General features: G+C 42.0%; 1 protein-coding gene across 1 annotated transcript; it reads left to right on the top strand.

The window, feature by feature from the left end:
• Positions 1-536: 536 nt before the first annotated feature.
• On the top strand, positions 537-14,801 carry pdgfbb (platelet derived growth factor subunit Bb). The gene is made up of 8 exons (XM_085784756.1): positions 537-1,462; positions 8,096-8,192; positions 9,102-9,158; positions 10,632-10,825; positions 10,966-11,148; positions 11,777-12,626; positions 12,763-12,925; positions 13,015-14,801. Exons 1-7 carry the CDS (start codon positions 1,397-1,399, stop codon positions 12,906-12,908), a joined length of 1,593 nt encoding a protein of 530 aa, XP_085640882.1. The 5' UTR covers positions 537-1,396; the 3' UTR covers positions 12,909-12,925; positions 13,015-14,801.
• Positions 14,802-19,962: the final 5,161 nt, after the last annotated feature.

Here is a 19,962-nt window from a genome sequence, read left to right as displayed (position 1 = left end):
TGTTTGAACTTTAAAGTTTTCCACTGCTATCTTATGCACATAACGTTGGAGTAATTTCATTCTCAAATTCCTTTTTTATTACTATTATAAAGATGAATTGTAATTTTCACAGTGATATGTTTTGAAGAGATTGATCAATAACGTTTTGAGAAGATGTCCAGTACACCTCATCTATCAAGAATCAATCATTTCATGAGAAGAAGTAAAAAAAGAAAAATCTTATCCCAACTTTATGGGCAACAGTGAATAAGTTTTTGTCTTAATTCAAAGTAAGAGCAATTTTCCCTCTGAAACACTGTAAAGTGGCATAACAAAGAGATATTATAGTACCATGAAGCCTAAAGTTAAAGTTACTAGGTACAATACCCCACTGCTCATAAACACTGTCACTAAGTTAACGTTTTACACACTTCTGTGTGTGTTGGAAAATGTCAAACCAGATCAACAAAATTAAAATCGTCAAAAAAAAAAAAAACCCTGGACTTGGCCCAGCCTCAGGAATATCTGCATAAATGATTCAGGACAGAGGAAATATTGCTCAGAGCGGCAGCTGCGAGGCGGTTGTTTGTGGACTAATGTACGCAGATTATCACCCATTCCTCAGGCAGGGGGCGGGAGAGAGATACTGCCGAGCAGACCAACAGCACACTATTGGAAATCTGCTCTTCCCCTCACCACCACCATCACCACCACCATCACCACTGCCGCTGCGTAATCAGGCAGGTCCAGGGCTGAGGCGCACCGAGCCACACAGCGCTCTGCTTATTGATAAGACTCCTTGGAAGAAGAGGACCGCAAACCACCGTCCTGATCTGCGACATTATGTCACACGCTCAGCCCGTGAACTGGACTTTGGGGACGCATCACGGTTAAAGAGACACTTAGCAGCTGGGAAAAGTCAAGTCAAGTGGAATTTAAGTTTATTATACACTAAAGAAAACGGGACACCCTTGGAATAATTCAAACTTTACTTACTTGCCGAGTCTCCTGGATAGTTTTGTGAAGTTTGGACCTTTGCTGCTTAGAAATGTCGTAAAGTCTTTTGTTCATTTAATTTGCCGTTATCATTTTTTGCGCTTTTCGCCGTACACGCACACTTTTATGCGCAAGGTGAAGTGAACAGAGAGGACTGAGCATCACGCAGAAGGAAAAGTTGCAGCTTTCGTGTTTTTAACACGGTGGGTGACGCTGAGCGCTTTCCTCCCTCTTCTCCTTCTCCCTCCTCTCCTTCGGATATCTCAGCTGGAGACCCCACAGTGCGGACACGCCGTCTACGCGCGCGCAGTCCCGCAGGACGAGCCGCTGTCCCCCCGCGCGCAGTGCTGAGGAGAGAGGGACTCTCGCGCGCCTCCATAAATGCCCGGTCCGTCGAAGAGGCTCGAGGCTGGGCAGCAAGATGAGCTCGTGGGTACAGCTGCTGCTCGTGTTGCTGGCGGCATGTCTGCGGTTTGGCGTAGCCGAGGTGAGTTAGCATCAATCACAGTATGGTCAACTTTTACACTCACTTTGGCTTCTTAAACAATTATAGCTTACATTATATCCCGCTAATAGGTCAAGCCCCAATTAAGTTTTATTGATAATTATACACGAGCACTGTAGCATAAAATAGACATAATTGTAGATAGGCCATTCACTATAAAGGGAAAGAGTTTTGATATTCAATATCCTGTCGTTTTACTCTAGCAACTATTCCCTGAGAATTCCATCAAAAATAATATATTTGGTTTCATATGTTAATTTAAAACGTCTGTTGTATTTATTTATTTTTTATAGTTTAACTGCAAATAGGCTAACATCATCCAGAGCATAGCCACTATAGCAGGGGTCTCAAACTCAAATGAGCTGGGGGCCACTGCTGGCACTGTCATCTCAGTGGAGGGCCACTAAAGTTTTCAAGACGAATATTAAAAAAAGTCACAAATATTTCTGAAAACGGGGTCTATTTTCAAATATTGTACAATAATTAGGGCTGTCAAACGATTAAAATTTGTAATCCTTTAATTTCCTGAGTTAATCACATAGTATTTTTCTTTTTTGCTTGAAATACCAGCAAGATGAATGGAAAGCAAGAAACATCCAGATCTGGACGTTTCTTATGCTTTCCATGCTTTCCAAATACCATTTTCATGGTATTTGGTATTATCAGCTGTCAGAGAGAGAGCAGCCGTTTGGTGACAAGAAGAACAAGTTCTCTAGTGTAGGAACATGAGGAGAAAAATGCAAGTTTTCTGCATCATAAGACCCCCCCCCCCCTCCCACACGCACACACACACCACCCCCCTCCACCCCTCCCTCCCTCCCACCAGGCTGAATGAACGGGAGATTGGGGGGGGGGGGGGACTCGCTAGTCGAAGTGGCAGCGCTACGTCGCGCACAACCACAACAACGGCAACAACAGCAACAGCAACATGTTGCAGTGGATTATCACTGTTTGTGTATGAGACACTGGGACCACGGAGCAGAGCGACTCCTCACAGTGCAAATGCACGACCGTCGGTGTGACGTGCAGAGCAGCAGGACGACTCCTCAGTCCACGAGTTACATATCTCAGACCGGATCATGTGAATCCAGCTGCAGAAATATCCGGGGGACGGGAGTGTCGCGCTAACTGTAGTAACTCACACACACAGACATGCACACACTGCCTACCTGTGGTCACGTCTGGAGAAGGCAGCTTCTCTGTTTCCCCCAACTACGAGCGGCCCGAGGTTAGCGCATTAATTGCGCATAAAAAAAATAGGGCCGTTAAAAGCATTTTGCATTAAGGCATTAACTTTGACAGCCTTTCCTACTTTTCACGTCAAGACGCGGGCCAGATGTAGGGGGGCCGCGGGCCGGATGTGGCCCCCGGGCCGGGAGTTTGAGACCCCTGCACTATAGACTTTGTGTTCCTAACAATCTCAACAAAAAATACAGAGGCCTACATGAGCATGATTTTTTTTTTTTTTTTTTTTACATAAATAACATTGGAATTGGTGCACCTGCTTCAATCTAGTCTCATAATAAAAGCCAGTCTTCCCCTCATTGAGTCTGAGAGGGGTGGTGAGATCCTCACAGAAAATAACTGTTATTCCTCCCATTAACTGGTGTTATGAATGGATGCCCAGAGGCAGACACATGCAGAGGTCTTCCTCTGTGGGTGATGAGGCAGGAAACAGAAGCTGCCATGAAAGGCTCCTCTGCAGCTGGATGCTCCACGTGGTTAAGCGATGCATTCATGGATGCTCTTCCAGATGTTGAGTGAGGCCATTTAAATCAGTCATTGAGCACCATCACACTGCAACATCATGCCATGGAGGCCCCGTGTTTGTTACAGTTGATGAGCAAGTGACACTGATGCCCAGGGTGAACTGGATCTGAGGGACAAAACAACATGACACATTGTGTTGTTGTGTGAAACGTTCATCATGCGTCAACACGATGTGAATCAAGTGTCTTGTTGATTTTGTGGGTGAAATTTTACTTTATTCTTTTAGCTGTATTACAGCCGTGGGGCATTGTGGGGCAGTTGTGTTTCCCTCTCTCCTATCCAGGTCCTACATTTAGGCTTTTGAGATCTGTCACGTGGATGTTATCTTGAGGACGATGTCCTTAGTCCTTGCTGCTGCACCCCCCAACTAACACCTCATGCACTACTTCCACATCACAGATCTGTCTGAATAAGCGTCTCTTAGAAATGTTTTTAGGGTGAACAGGCAGTAGTGAAATATAAATGCGGATAGATGCACAAAGTCAGACTGTCTGCTTGCCAAAAGTCTTGTCTAGGTCAAGTGATGCTTGATGATAAGTGATGTGAATTTGAAATTACTTGAGTCTTGGCCTCTTTTTTTGACAAGGTCAAAAACACAGATGAAATCTGAATGGAGGCAGAAAGAAAGATAAAATCAGATTCAATGTGTGTCTGAACCCACTTCTATAAACGTCATATCCTTTTTTCGCTGATATGAAGTCCATAGAAGTAGGTTGCAGAGTCATGCCCAGTGAAATGATTTAATCTTTCTTTCTGCCTCCATTCAGATTGAATCTCTGTTTCTGACCCTGGCAATTCATCCCCACAATGAAACAGCAGTGTCAACGGCTTGTAAAACTAAATGGAGTTTAAACACACACAGTTAACAGGGCAGTTGTGGGGAAGTGGACATTTAACAAGTCAAAAAAGAGGGCACAACCCTTTTAAGGAGATGGGGTGTGATTTGTCCTAAGGACCGAGGGCTGCACACGTTGGAAACTATTAGCCATCAATGAATCAAAACACAGAACTTATGTAGGTTGGTTATGTAGGTTATGTAGTATTAATATCATCTCCCTACATTATAAAAACCAGTGTTACTCGAGGTTTTCTCCCTCCTTTCACTCCCAAAACCAACTGAACGGTATAGAATGTAGGCTACTGTATGTAGTCTACCATCACCATGACGACTTCACTTAAAGGTAGATTTTGTAAAACATAGCTATGATGGATGACTTTAAATTCCTGTCGTCAGCCTGTCTTTTCATTTTATGGCCTCTGTAGACCACATGTAACAGAAAACTCAAATTGACAGGGCACGTGTTTCAGAGGGAGAGTTTTACACAGGCTTTGAGGTATACAAGCAGGAATTCCCCCATGTCTAATTATAAAGTTATAGTCAGGGAGTCTGTAGGTTCAATCATTTCCCTTATAAATTGAACGTTATCATGAGAGAATGGGTTTAAATCACATCTCGTCTTGAGTGTGAATGATAATTTAAAAGACTGCTCAAATCTGAAGTGCTACCTATAATGAATGTATACATTCAGTCATAGACCACCAAAGATCCCACACAAACTTCTAATTATCTTTAATTGTACCCGGCGCCTTTCTAACTCAAACCTTAATTATGACAAAGGAATTAATTAGAGTCACATTTATTCACACATTTCAGCATTACGCACGTGTAGAAATAGTTTTCAGAGACTACATGTGAAGTCTCACTCATGTGCTGTGGCTACCACCACCACCACTGCTGCTGCTGCTGCTGCGCCGACAGCAAACTCGACCCTCTAATTATCTACGATTAGATGTTCCCTCTCCTCCCCTGCCCACTGCAGCCGATGCCTGTACCTGGCATTCCTCAACATGTCCAATAGGCCTGCAGGGGATGGAGGCTTGCTTCAGGTGATAAGTCCTGGATTATGTCAAAATTTGGGGTTTTGGAACATGTAAAATGGCAAAGAGAATACCATAAGGTTGTTATCGTAGGAAGCTGTTCCGTTATGCCGTACAGTTTTTAAGAAGTGGTACAGCAGAAAGCCTCGTGTGTTGCCGTAGATAAACACATGGCCAACATCATAGTAACATCATAATAGCTAATCCAACAGCTGTTGTTGTCTCTGTTTCATCATCAGAGGCACATTAAGTCCAACTGCTCCAGATGCAGGTGAAAGATGAGACAGACTTTGCTCAGACTCGCAGCACATGGAAATGTTAGCAGTAGACGCATTCGCTTCACCTTTTATTTTTCTCATGTTGTGGTTAGTTAATCAGCTCTTTTCAAAACCACAGGGACACTCCTGTAGCCTCTTGACAGGAAGTACGGCATTACACTTTCCAGATTTGAAAAGATCCCACCTTTGATAAATTTGTGTGAAAATAATTACCTTCTCAATAGAGACATTTTATTTTATGTGGTCTTTTTCTTACTGGATATTAACTTAACATTTTTAGCTTTTGGAACGTGGTTCTAGAAAACATGCAATTTCAGGACATCTCCTTGGTCTTTTGTAAAAAGTGATAGACAGTTTTCATTATTTTCAGCCCGATTGAAACACAATGATCAACAATCATCAGTCAGTCAGTGCATAATAGTCAGTTCCAGTCTTACTTTCTAGTGTTGATCTCAGTTACAGGACATATCTTTTTATTTTATTATCCCGGCACCTTAAACGTATCAAAGTGCATGTCCCCTCATAGCTACACACTGAACATTAACCAATGTGAGTTTATGTATTCTGTCTGTGCGGTTTGAATCTGTTTACATCTGTTTTGTTTATCAAAACCAACGTGTTTATTTAATATTTCCTGCTTAGACACAAATCGTCATGACAGCAGGCACCACGGCGAACAAAGGCACACATCCTATAATTAACATCAGACACAATTAGCCACGCAGGCAGGTTTGCCCCGTCGACAGAGAGAGAGGAAATAATCATGATGACTCCTCAGGGGCATCGGCGGTCCTGCAGTGGAGATGTGAGTGTAATACAGCAGGCATTTCCCTGCTGGATACTTTGACTGTATGGAAGGCCAACCAACAATGGGGGAAAGTCAGTGGCATACAGTATGGGCAGGGTGAGAAGAATACATGTTCATGCATGGATGGCTACTTCCTTTGGCTAAAACCTGCTTCCCGCCATGATTCATTATATTCTTCAGATCCTGAATGGAGCTGTAAATGGGACTGGACTTTCAATATTAGAATAATGTGTGTTTAAAATGGCCAGGCCAGATCGCTTCCCTTTGAGGTCATCTTCATCGCTTCGTCTCACAGTGAGGCGGCAAAGCAAATGAAGCACATCCACCGCATTTTAACCAATGTGAGGAAGTGTGCCGACCCACGTCTGATCCTCGTCTATTTCAACCCGTCTTTTATTCATCTATTATTCCTCTTTTTTCTCCTCCTTTTTTTTCAGATGCACCTCTCTTTCTCTTCTCCTCTCTGTATCACTCCTTCCCCCACTTCCTGACTCCTTCCTGGCTCCTTTGACCCCTAAATGTTAGCAGATGAGAGGACACAACGCCAATAGTCATTCACCCCGCTCTTAGTGACCATTGTGTGTCTGCTTTGGTTAATACCCCCCAGCTCTCCTGCCCATTAATGACTGGGGGGGTTAAACCCACAGTCTGTCCATACAAGGACAATGTAGAGCTGCTGCTTGGTTTTTGTTGCGGTGGTATGGAAATATTTAGTTAAATGTTGATTGTTGAAGTTATAGTTGTTGTTAATATCAACAAATTCCATAATCGAAAACTGAATTGACTCTTGACTGTGGAGCCGGAGCCTGATGTTTGTCTCGACACCATAAAACCTCACTGTCCTCCAAAAACTATGAATAATTAATTCCCTGATTTTAATCGACCAGTTAGAAAGAGCAGGTTTTGATATTGATTTAATTATTTCGACATATTTTTGTGGCGCATCAGAAAAAGTTCAGGTCCAGGTCCCAAAAAATGTTTATAAGCAGCACTAGTGACACTGGTGGATTGCAAGAAATATAAAAACTGTATAAAAAAAGTAGCCTCAATATACATTTTACAGGTACATGTATGAAGCGAGCTATAAATTTGTAATGACTCTGTGTTAGAACAACCAGCAAGGAGAACATTAAGAGTACATGCACATGGGGTGGTGTGTAGCTCAGTTGGTAGAGCACACGCCCCATGTATTGAGGCTACAGTCCTCACTGCAGGCGGCCCTGGCTCGAATCCCGCGTCGAGCGGCCCTATCCTGCGTGTCATTCCCCCTCCTCTTCCTCCCATTTCCTGTCTCTCTCTCAACTGTCCTGTCCATTAAAGGTGAAAAAGCCCCAAAAATATACTTAAAAAAAAAAAAGAGTACATACACATGCTGACTAAATATTGTCAGGCTACGTTTCAAATGATAATCTATGTGTGAGGCAAATGATGCAGTGAGGTGAATGTTTGCCCCGTGAACCATGTCTGTTCGTGACCGGTCGGCTACTACTCCAATCATCCACTGAAACTCCTCTCATGGACCACCGGTAATGTCTGGTCGACTATTAGGGGTCGGCTCTTGACGAGTTCCTGTTTTGTTTACTTTTCAATCACCTATTGTGCCCCAGTCATGCAACTACACATACTGAAACTCTTGTGACATGGTTGCGGAGAAGTGCGGTAGTGTTATTCCATTTCCTCAGAGGAACTGTTTGGAAAACTCTGTAATGCCTGTTGCAGGATGCAGAAGGGTGGGAAATTCTCAAATAGCTATTCTTATAGTCTTGTCCGCGGCTGAAAAAATGTCTAAATTCTTATGTGTCATCTTCTTTTCCTCTTTTCCCATCGTCACGCTCTAAGACTGTCATGAGTAATGTGTTTATGATATCTTGTGTGTTTCAGGGGGACCCTCTGCCTGCAGCCCTGGTGGAGCTGGTTAGAAACAGCCCCATCTCCTCCATAGAGGACCTTCAGCTGCTGCTGCTCTCTGACTCCGTAGGTAAAGATCAAAGCGCTCTACTATTATTTTTATGTACACTAACTAACTGCAGTAACTATTGGGGTGTTATTATGGATTATTATGGATCCTCATGAAGTTGTACTCTTTTCATACTTAAACCTCAAAATTAAACCAGTTTTGGGTCTAAACCAAATTGAACAGGTTTTTGGTGTTTCTTCCCCTAACACTATTGTGATCTTAAATTTTCTTCATTTGTCACACATTTATTTGAAATGAATAATGTTTTGATTGCATTGTCTATTAACTGGAAACTGAAAAAGGGAATAAAAGGAAGTGATTTGCATCAATATAAAACAAATTGTTACTTCTTAAACAGCAGTGTAGTGTACACATACAGCACATATTGTTCCCAGTCAACAAGACAAATTTCATGAACATGTGTTCTCTTAAATGAAGACTTAGTCATTTGTAATTTCAGATCCTACTTAATTGGGAAAAATGTAGACAGGATTACACCGAATAATGCTTATAAAATGCATGTGGCCAATGCAAAATCAAACTGAAAATGAACGTCAATTAGTGGTTACTTTTCCACTCTAATTGCGACTTGTAAACATGATCAGATCAAAGTCGAAATTACAACAATACTTACTTTAACTAGCTCTGAGTCTCTGTTTCGCTCTCTTTGCATGTGTATACTCACATGCACACTCACATCAGTCACATGTGACATTAACTACCCCCACACCCTCTTTGTTTCTCCCTCCTTCTCTTTCTGTCCTCACACACCCACATGTAAGGACTCGGGCTCATGTTTTATCTGCACACATGCAGAGGGCGCCAGAATCCTTTAGAATAAAATATTACACCACGTGCCAAAAACGGACTGTGCATAAATCAGCTGCTGTGTTTAGTCAAATGCTGTGTTTGTTTATTGTTTTGTCTCAGATGAGGAGGACGGGACTTCTGCAGCCAATGGAGGTCACAGACTACCAAGGAGCCTTGGTGAGCCGAGCCCCCCTCCTTCCTTTTGTTCCTCTACAGTGTTGCTCAGAACACTGCTTTTTTGTTACACTCACAATGTAAATTTATTATGTAGACATCGCGTTTTTCTCCTCTCACGAGGCTTCTTTAGATCTTTAAAAAAAAGGCTGTCTCATGGCATGGCTGATAGGACATACATCAGTTTGCGAGGACATATGTGCGCCTTTAACTCCAAAATAGCTTAATATAATGTTGTAGTGCTGGCATGGAGAATTCCTGATTTTCCTCATGAATGGTATAGTACTCCATCCTCATTAGTGTAGGACAGCGGGTGAGCTCAGTCAGCCGTCTTTAGAGTTGATTTATGTGACAAGTATGGCTTTAGTGACACGGTGAAATCCTCCCCATTAACCTTTTTTGAGGATATTGTGATAAAGCAGATGTCTAAATCAGTAGACATCAATCTATAACAGTCTGGATGACTTTGTTGGATTCCCTCTGGTATGAAGAACCACTAATTGTCCCACATTAATCCTGGTGTAAAGTATGCCCACTATCTTGTATGTGTAAGTCAACCCCAGTGCGACTTACTGACCAGTGAACATTTCTGCCCTACAAAGGCAAAGTGCAGTATCTGTAAAAATGCCAAACTGAGAAAAACAGGTTTTTGTGTTTTTCATTGTCAGGTTTAAGCCTATAATTGATTAGATAAAGGTGGGCTGAATTAAATGTATTTTGTAGTTTGTCTTTCTGACCAATTCTGACCATTTTATGGGCTATTTTGTGACCAATTTTGACAGTTTTATGGCAGATACTGCACTTTTGCCTTGGTTTTGGTGCAGATACTGCACTTTGCCTTGGTTTCACAGTGGACGGACAGCAAAATAAAAAGCCCAATAATTCTGGAAATTTTAGCAGTACCAATATCAGATTCTACCAGATTGAAGAGAATATGCCACACTTTTGGTTCAATTGAAAAAATTGAAAAAAATGCAGATACTGCACTTTGCCTTTGTAGGGCAGATTTGTGAAACAGTGGAATAAAATTTCCTCATGTTTCCGACCAGACTCATTTCAGATGCAAGAGTTTTATTTTATAATCTTCCTTCCTGTTTCTCCGTCACAACAGCTAGAAACAGGCTGCACTGGACGCTCTGGCCACTCTTGTATATAACAATAAAATGAGCTTCAGTGCTGAGAACTCACACATGATCAAAGAATCTCATAAATAAACATTTAGTGTCAGTCTTGATGAATGAGCAAGCTACAACTGGGGAGGGTTTAGATTTATTAAGGAGCCCTGAGTGCATTTTAATTGTTGTCTTTTCCTCATCAGTTTACCAAACACATTCTCAAAGGCAAGGTGGCTCTTAATGGTCAAATACAGTAAAAGGCACTTTAACATCGCAGTGTGTTTTGAATACTAACATTCATGGTAACACTAACACCAGTACTGTACCAGTCATGCTCACACTCAGCCATGTCGTCCCTCAGACGCCCAGCCGGCGCAGCAGGCTCTGTGTAAAGTACGCACCGACGTGGTTGAGATCACCAGGGCGATGCTGGACCGTAGCAATGCTAACTTCATGTTATGGCCACCTTGCGTCGAGGTGCAGCGCTGCTCTGGCTGCTGCAACACCAACAGTCTGCAGTGTGCCCCCGTTGTCACGCACACCAGATACTTACAGGTAAAACAAATGCATACACAGAAATATACAGACAGAATATGAATCACGGCACACACATTTACTGTGGACGAAACAAAAAACAGAGCCTGCAATGTGTTTTTGTCACAACTTTTTCCCCCTGTGACTTCCTCCTTATCCAGGTCATGAAGATTGAATATGTAAATAAAAGACCCACTTATGCTAAAGCGGTGGTGTCGGTGGTGGATCACGTGGAGTGTCGATGTCAGCCCGCACCACGTCCCCCGGTGTCCAAGAAAAAGTCGTCTCGCAGACAACACGGCCACCTGCATCGAAACCAGACCCTCAGCCAAGAGCACGGACAGGTCAGTGACAACACTACTGTGGATGTTCTCTGTTGTTTGGGTGATGTTACAACCACATTAGATTCTCATCTTAGATGTGCAAAAATATTAGATAAGATAAAACTTTATTTTGTTTAACAAAATTTAACAGTCAAGATCATATTTAATTATAAAGCTACAGCGGAACGGTTGTTTATTTAAACCAAATATGGGTACAGATGTATACGTTTTTGCCTGACCAAATGTAATCGTTTATTATAAATTTATCTGGCAACAAAATGTCTAAATGCGCCTCACTGCTTCCCCAACATTGATGTTTCACAATAAAACAAATCAAGGACGTTTCCTGGGGGATAGTTTTTTCTGTCACACCTGCCAGAAGTTATATAGTTATATATATATAGTTATATGGTTCTCAATATTTTATTTTTCTTAAATGTGGTCATAACAGAGTGAGTTTATTTTAGTAATGGTGTGAATTTTTAAAATCAGATAGTAAATACACAGAAATATCAGGCTGTAAACTATGCCTGTCACACATAACCTGTGGAAATGTTCACTCATCAGCAATGACTGTGTGGACAAAACTGAAGAAAAGCATGCTCAGCTAAACTGAATTCAGTTATGTTGAATTTTATTATCACCAAAGGTCAAGATGCACTCCAAGGACGAGCTCCATCAGTGGGATGAGCTGAAACAGAACCAGAGAGCCCGCCTGGAGGATCTCCTGGAGCAGCACTGGGGCCCCAGAGGAGACACCTTCACTCAGCCAGGTGAAGGCTACAGTCTGGCCGGGGAGGACGCGTCTCGGTCTGGAGAGGCCGTTCACTTCGCCCCACACTGGGCACAGAACTCCAGCAGCTTCCTTGGGACTGAGGACCAGTCTGAGAATCCAGACAATATGGAGGGTAAGGATGGGAGGATCTCAGATGGTAACAAGACTGTTTCCTCAGAGGCTGATGTTGGTGTTGGGGAAAAGAACAAGGTGGCAGAAGGTGGGAATGGGTTTCTGCTCAACATTACTGAAGGGAAAGTTGATGAGGGAAATGGGGGAAAGGACAAAGCTACACCAACGCACAGCCCGCCATTGCAAGAAGACAAATCTAAATTAACAAAGAGTCACACAAGTGACGTCTCCAAACCTGCTACCCAGAGTCCTCAAGCCAAATTCAGTCCTACTGGGGACACCATTAATGAGAGAGTTGGGAGCAGGGTCCGACCGACCAAAGAGCCAAATCCGGACCCCCGAGAGCTGTCGAGACGGAGAGAGAACGAGACTCCAGACGAAGAGAGGATATTACAAATTCAAGAGGCGAAACTGGAGGAGGAGAGAAAGGAGCTTCTACTCCTCCACAAGAGGTTGGATCAGGAGAAGGAGATTCTGAGGCAGCAGCAGCTGAAACGAGAAGAGGAGGAGAGGCAGAAAGAAAGAGGGACAGACGGTCGACATCACCCACATGGTAGACATCACCATCTGCAAACAACAACACAGAAACCAGGTAATTACATGTATTTAAGACTCTGTAGTGATCAAAGCACAGATATGAAAACCAGTCAGACTGAAATGTTAATGGCTTTGCCTGTTTTTATAGTTTTCTTTCTGTTTAATTTGACCTGTTAAATGTTCTCCTGCAGAGACAACAACATCTACGACTACCACACATCCGCCCTCCGCTCCAGCAGGCCCCAGACCTCCAGCTCGTCCGAACCAATCAAAGAGAAGGATGAGGAAGAATCGCAAACGGATCAGCAAGGCAGCTATGAGAGCAATGCTAATGTAGAACTAAAACAAACCCAGGTGAGGTCACATACTGTATCTGTTAGACAAAAAATAAAACTGTGGAAACTACATGTGAAATTCAAACTATGCTTTTCTTTATTTTTCAGGGACACAACGTGAACTTGGTGTATTTTGTGGATAATCCAGAGGTGAAGCAGAGTGACTCCCTTCATATAAATATTTATTCATTCATTCAGTAACCTGCTCATCCTGTGAGATCTCCTCAGTAACACTACTAATAACTGTCTGGTGAACCTGTAATTACACCTGGATGGAGGAAGATGGGGGTGAGAAGAAAATGGAATATAAATAAAAGGTGGACCTTTTTTTTTAAAAGAGAATACTTCCCCACAACGACAGTTGCTGGTATGAAGTAACAAGTGGCATCTGAAGACTGAAAAATTGTGTGCAAGCACATTACATCTGGAGGACTGAAACTGCATCGCTGTAGAACTGTGGATAATAGTGCAATTTCAAAACTCGATGTGGAACCATGTTTTGATATCAACAGAGAGAAACTGCACTTACATATTGACAAAACCGAGTCCATACAGGGTTTAAATGATTTAAGTTTGTTGCTGAAAGACTCGATTTTGTGATAATGAGTCAGACTGGACTATGGAGTGCGTTTGGTGGAAAGATGGACAGAACTCTTCTGTGTCATGAAAGAATCTGTTGTATTGTAATTGGATATTTTAAGAGACAATCAGCGGTGGCAACTAATGCAGACTAAAATGACCAGTATTTCCATGTGTGATTAAACATTTTGAGGGCAAAGTGTAGACTATGTTGGGAAGATAAAGCTGTGTCAATATACCGTACAAAGGCCTGATATCATGTATTAGCTCATTAAAACAGTGATGGTCTCTCTCTAACCATATTTAATATTTAACACATTGCAAACACTGGAATTACGCAGATGTGATCCGAGAACAAAAACAGGACATGTTGTGTTAGTGGGGGTTCCTCGTTCCACGATCTCACACGATGAAAACAAAGAGGCGCTCGCTGAAAATGAGGCGATGGTGTCACACCTGTGAACTGACTGTGTGCTATGTTTCTTATTTATTTATCTCTACCATTACTGTGGATTAACTCTCCATGGAAATACTGCAAACAAGTTGTCGAGATACGTATACAATATTGTCTCTGTCATGATGACTGGGTGGTGCAATCAGGAAACAAAGTGAACAAGTTAAAGAAAGGAAAATATCAAAATCTTCTGTGACCTCCCAGTATCATGCAGTGGTGTAACTTCTGTGTCTCAAAAAAGTGTGTGCATGTGTGTTTGTTTTGTATGCCGTAAGTGTGTGGTGTAGTGTGTGTATAGGCTGTTAGTGCTCACACCTACACTTCTGTCATGCATCTCAGTACTCATGTAGCTGCATATATCTGTTTCTCTCTGTCTCTTTCTCTCGTTGATAGAGAAACATCTTTCCTCCATTCAATACAATCACATTTCTTTTCAACTCTGGGCAAAGAAGACAACCATCTACGTCATGTTTTCTACAACATCCCCTGTAGTTGTTGTGTAAATCTACAATGCATTTTATTGTGAATCATCATTTGCAGGAAACTCAGTGGGTCAAAAAGTGAACAACAGCTACCTGTAGTCACTTCTAAGGAAACGTAGATATTGTTTTTGTGAATTTCCTCTAGAAACATATGGAACCACACTGGTGATGCTCTTTGGTTTTCAGTAATCCATAATCAACCAGACATCTTAAGTTATTGAAAAAAACGTGGCTTTTATGTCTTTCGTGTCAACTTACAACTGTTACTGATTTTGTCTGTTTTATTATGAAATATGATGGAAAAAAAGGAATGTTTGTGATAACGTTGCCACCTAATGCTATTTTCATATGAGTATAAGAAGCTAATGTGCTTAAATCTACCCGTATTTGTGTTTTTATTCCAATTTTCTTCTAAAGGTCCATCTGTGGAGATTCTTCCAATAGGCAGATGTTCTGTTATGAAACGTGCAGCTGTCACTGCAGCGACTCCAGCTGCTCAACAGGCGATGAGCAACAGACAAATGATGCAAAAACTGATTTTAAAGGCTAAAGGCTAATTCATGCATCCATGTGTCCGGGTGGGTCCATGTGATGCAAATTTTATTTTCTGCGCGGGTGCATGTGGACCCTGTGCATTAGTCTGTTCTTGTGTTTCAGTGTGAGTCTCATTGTGTCTTTCTCTACTTTTAATGTTTACAAGCCAGTACAACAAAGCAGCTGATCTTGTGGTCATGAGGTTGCCATCAATAGAAGTGTCATGATAATGCAGAAAGGATGATGCAAAGCTGATGTTTACCACATTTAGTGCCTCAGTTCTGCATGTTAGTATAGCCTACATTTGCCAGACTAAAAACTGCGGCAGAGACTAATAATAATGCAGTTAGTTTAGTAAAAAACAAAAAACAAAAACAGTATTGTACAAATTTAATTTATGACTTTTTCTTTTCTTTTTCTTTTTCTTTTTCTTTACCATTGACAAAAATTTGTGACAATTGTTTGTTCATGCTGGGATGGATATGATCGTGTCTAACACATTTCAGGGTAATCCATCCAGTGGTTGTTAAAACATTTTACCAAAAGTCAAAAATGTCCCTTTATGGCACTAGAGTAAGAGTTAGGCTGTCACTAAGGAGATTAATTCATGGCACTCTCTTTTTTTCATGGCGGTCCATCCAATACTTGATATACTTAATAGGCCTACTTGATATTTCAGTGTGGTGGCTCAACCATTTGACAAAACAACATTGTCATTCAAAGAGCCATGTACAAGGCCTCCAGTTCACATGATGGCTCACATGAGGGTTCAAGGCTGTGTCCCAGATGATCCTTTTCATCTCAGATACTTAGAATTTAGCTGTTCTTATTTCCTTATGTACAGTACAGCATCTTATAACAAGAAAGCAGTTGGTTTTTAAACACCAAGCACAACAGAAGTTGAAAGGATAGTGTCACTTTTTGATGATGTCATGAACTATCTGACTTTCTGACCCCAGGTAGATTTGTGTACTGAGCCTGTTTGTTATGTTGTGCTCACACAGTGGGCTCCGGAGACATGATATTGATTCCTTGGATTCACTGCCTCGTATTGAGTGTTTCTCCTTGTGATGTGCAGTGAGGTTTGTTCAATCTGACAATAGAGACAGAAAAAAATAGCAGGGGGGGTGGGAGGGGGTGATGTACTGTAGGTGAACTCTGGCACACACTCTCCTGATGGTTTGTTTTTCACATTTACCCACTTGACTCTTGGCTGCAAAAACTTCCCAACTCAGCAGTCAGCTATAGCGATGTCTGTCAAGAAGCTGTCCGCTTTCCTGTCTAAATGGAATAATTCACTGGCTTTGGAGCACAGTGTTTGCTAATAAGCATCTTTAGAGGAGGCAGGTGTGACTGTCTTAATGCATTTTGGGCAAAAGAGACATGTTGTTTTGCCAATAGCTAGGTTTGATCTCATTTTAATGTCTCTTGTCTAGCATCTGTGATTTACCCTTAGTCTCCCTACATTCAAACTCCTTAAACCTAATGTGTATTCAGGTATTCATGCATTACTTCCCGTTGCCCCGCTGTCAGTCTCACACAGACGTACTACTTCTAAACAGCAGACCATCTCCAAATTCAGCATCAAGGTGGGATGCCTGTTTTTCTGTGGGTGTCCGGGCTGCTCCCCACCCCCCACGGACTTCAAACAAGAGCAGGGAAGAGATGTGCCGGGAGGCTTGTTGACTGTGACAAACACACACAGGCATGCTCGCGCTCATTCAAACACACACAGGGGTCAACCACCATGACAGAGTGGGAGTGTCTTTCAGGGACCAGGAACTGTGACTAAAGACACATAGCTGACTAACTGACCTTAAAGGCCCGTCAGTCAGTCATTTAGCCAGTGTTACGTAACCAGCTAACAACCTGGAACAATATAATGACCCATCTCAAACAGCATCTGATGAACAAAGTTTTTTTTTATTTTTTTTATTTTTTTAAGTGATTCAACTATTGGTCCCAATCAAAGCCAATCAATCATCTGTGCTGGTGTTTGGTGGTGATATATTCCTCAGGTCGTCGACCTGAGATGAAGGAGCTGTGCAGACTGCAGGCACTAAATATTGAATTTAGTAATAATAATACAACTTGTTCAAACCCTAAAAACTCAATATTAAGGACAGTGATTAGCTTAAACTGTGTAATACAAACCTTTGTTATGTTTGCATATTTCTCTTTCCAAAACATGAATTGTAGGTAAGTTGGATCTTGCAAATTGCCCAAAGCTATGAGTTTAAATGTTGTGGCGAATGTGTTAATGTGACAAACTGATGGCTTATACAAGGTTTACCATGGTTTTTGTGCAATGCATGCTGGGACAAACTGAAAGTGGGATCACAGCTCAGGCATCTGGTAGCTTCATTAGTTGTGTGTGTGTGTGTTAGTTCATTTAACATAATGTGCGGCCAGGACAGGAAGTGCTTTTTTGCTGTTGGGAATAGCCACAATTTAACACAGTTAAAAGTTGGATTAATGAACACAGGCAATAACCTCCATAAAAATATGGGGGTAATGCCACATGGCACACACTGTCAGATGATCTCATAGTGTTACACTCAGGTGTTCAACCAGAATGAGCCAGAAATAGCTGTGTAAACTATGAAAAAACAGAGAAAGAGGAGTTCGAACCCAGGTCACACACAGCTGGTCAATCACAGTGTGAAGTGGGTGCGAATGTTGGATTGCAGATTTCACAAAGTAACAAAAATTACTGGATGCGGCCGGCCCAGTTTCAACAGTGGAGGTGTGAGGGGCTGAGGTTTTTAGACTTCTGTGTCGGACACTGATTTCTTTAGTTATGTTTTACTGTGGGGACTAGTCTTTTGGGGAGGAACACATGTCCTTGTGGGGACATGGTGTTTTCTCCACCTTTCCACTACTCATCAAGTCATCATTAACCTTAGGGGTTAAGATTTGGTTTATGGCTATAGGTGGGGTCAAGACTGCAGCAAGCATGAAGCGGGTTTGGTAAAGGTTAGGGTAAGTGTCAAGAGAATTAATGAATGCATTGTCCTCCTAAGTGATATGAGTGTGTGTGTGTGTGTGTCCGTCTGTGTGTTTGTGTGTGTGAAACCAGGCATTTAGACATGTGGTGGACCTCTGGGAATGTGCATCGATGCAGAACAGGAGCCGCTTCAGTTTCAGTTTTCTAAGTTTTGGTTTTTAATCTAATCTCAATTTGATCATCCACACATACATTACTAAGCTCCCCAGGTCTTCCTCATCGACAAAAAACCCCAAAAGCCTATAGAATCAAAGAAAAAATGTGAATTGGGTAATTAGTCACAGCTTCTTTAAACAGGCATTCAAATTTTTAAGGAAGAAAACATCCAATAGAGAATGAATAAAGTCACATGTGGTCATTTAAATTAGTGTGCAGGTATTTTCCACCTTTGTCTTCCCTACTTTTACCATTATTGATCTCACAGGGATTAGTGATGCTGAATATGATCAGAGCAGCGTCCCTCTCTAACTTCAAAAATCTTTTGAAGACTCGTCTCTTTGAAGAGCAAAGAGATGATGATTCTCCCTCAGCAACCCAATGTGACGGTACTACACACTTTTGGTGCACTAGAGTAGACTATTTTTTTAATAGATGTAGTTCTACTATGGTCTCCTACTGCACTGAAGCTTTAGTGATGTCCCTCAGTGGTGACAAACTTTGTATAAAAGCGTCTGTCCAGTGAGTATAGGAAAATATAGTAGGTTAATTTAACAGAAATACAAAACAACAGGGTGTCATTACACTGCTCTGCTCTGACAAAAAGCATCTAATTATCAAACTGTCTTAGAAGGTAAGTCTCTGCCACGACTGTCTGAGTTTCAGTTTGGCCTGGATTCCCTGATGTGCAGTGGTTAGGAAACAGGAGGCCTTTGAACAGGAGGTTACACAAGCATCCGTGTGGCGCCACGCACCCCCTACACCTTCCAGCGCTTTTATTTTCCTGTTTTTATGTACGACAAAGGACAGGGACATGCTGTACACAGATGACCACACAGCCACCTCCTCATCAAGCACACACACAGACCAACACTGGTGTTCAATACACAACGTGAACTTTCGCTGCTCCTCTTTTTTTTTTTTTTTTTTCCACTAATGAGGATCAATATGAATCTGTCACTCACTGATGGTGGGACTGAGGAATGTGACTGTGAAGCAGAACGACTGAAAAAGCCAGCATTGCTAGAAAAACACATCAAAACACCTTCCCCTCCCCTTCCACAATGTTGGTCAAGGCCAAAGAGACAGGAGTGCGAGCGTTTTCACGGGCATCGTGACTCAATCGGTGTGTGTCACGCCGCTCCTCAGCCTCATCAGACAGGAAGCTGTACCTAGCGATGGGCTGAAAACACAGGAAGTCGATATCAGCATGCCTGGAATTCCAGCATTGTGTTCTCCGACAAGAAAGACTTCTGAGTCCCTCAAGCACAACACTGTCATGATATAAATGTTTTACAGTAAAGTACTGCGGCCTCGAATGTGCTTCCACAGCATATACTGTGAGTAGCCACAACCTCACACCTGCCTCCAGAAACTCACAGACCCTGAAAACGGTGAACAACCCTGCCAGGCTGGACAGATGTGCAGATAAACAGAGCAATAAATTAGATAATGATGCAAATGTGTGTTTGTAACCACTGAATACACAGCTCTGTATAGACACAGAGTGATATTCACCCTCTGATTTTGAGTGCAGCTGCCAAATTGCCATATAGAGATGTGTTACCTGAATGTTTTTGCACCTGTTCACAGATGCAGACACACACTAGTGATGCATCCAGGGTAACAAATGGGTGAAAAACTATAGGCTACGAAACACTCAGACACCCAGAATCTGTGCCTGTGGATTAAAAAGAAAAAAGAAAAAAGTGGGTTTGTATTTTCGATTTGCCAATGTTATCTGTGAGTAGAATATGTCAATAGTGTATGAGTTGTATTTTCGATTTTATGCATCAGAAAAAGAGAAGATTTTCTGAGTAATTTTCTTTTTGACATAAGGAGAT

The sequence above is a fragment of the Trachurus japonicus genome, chromosome 8, assembly GCF_045865225.1.
Source record: "Trachurus japonicus isolate A0001 chromosome 8, Traja_1.0".
Classification (NCBI taxonomy): Eukaryota; Metazoa; Chordata; class Actinopteri; order Carangiformes; family Carangidae; genus Trachurus; species Trachurus japonicus.
This window is presented reverse-complemented; position numbering and strand designations above follow the sequence as displayed.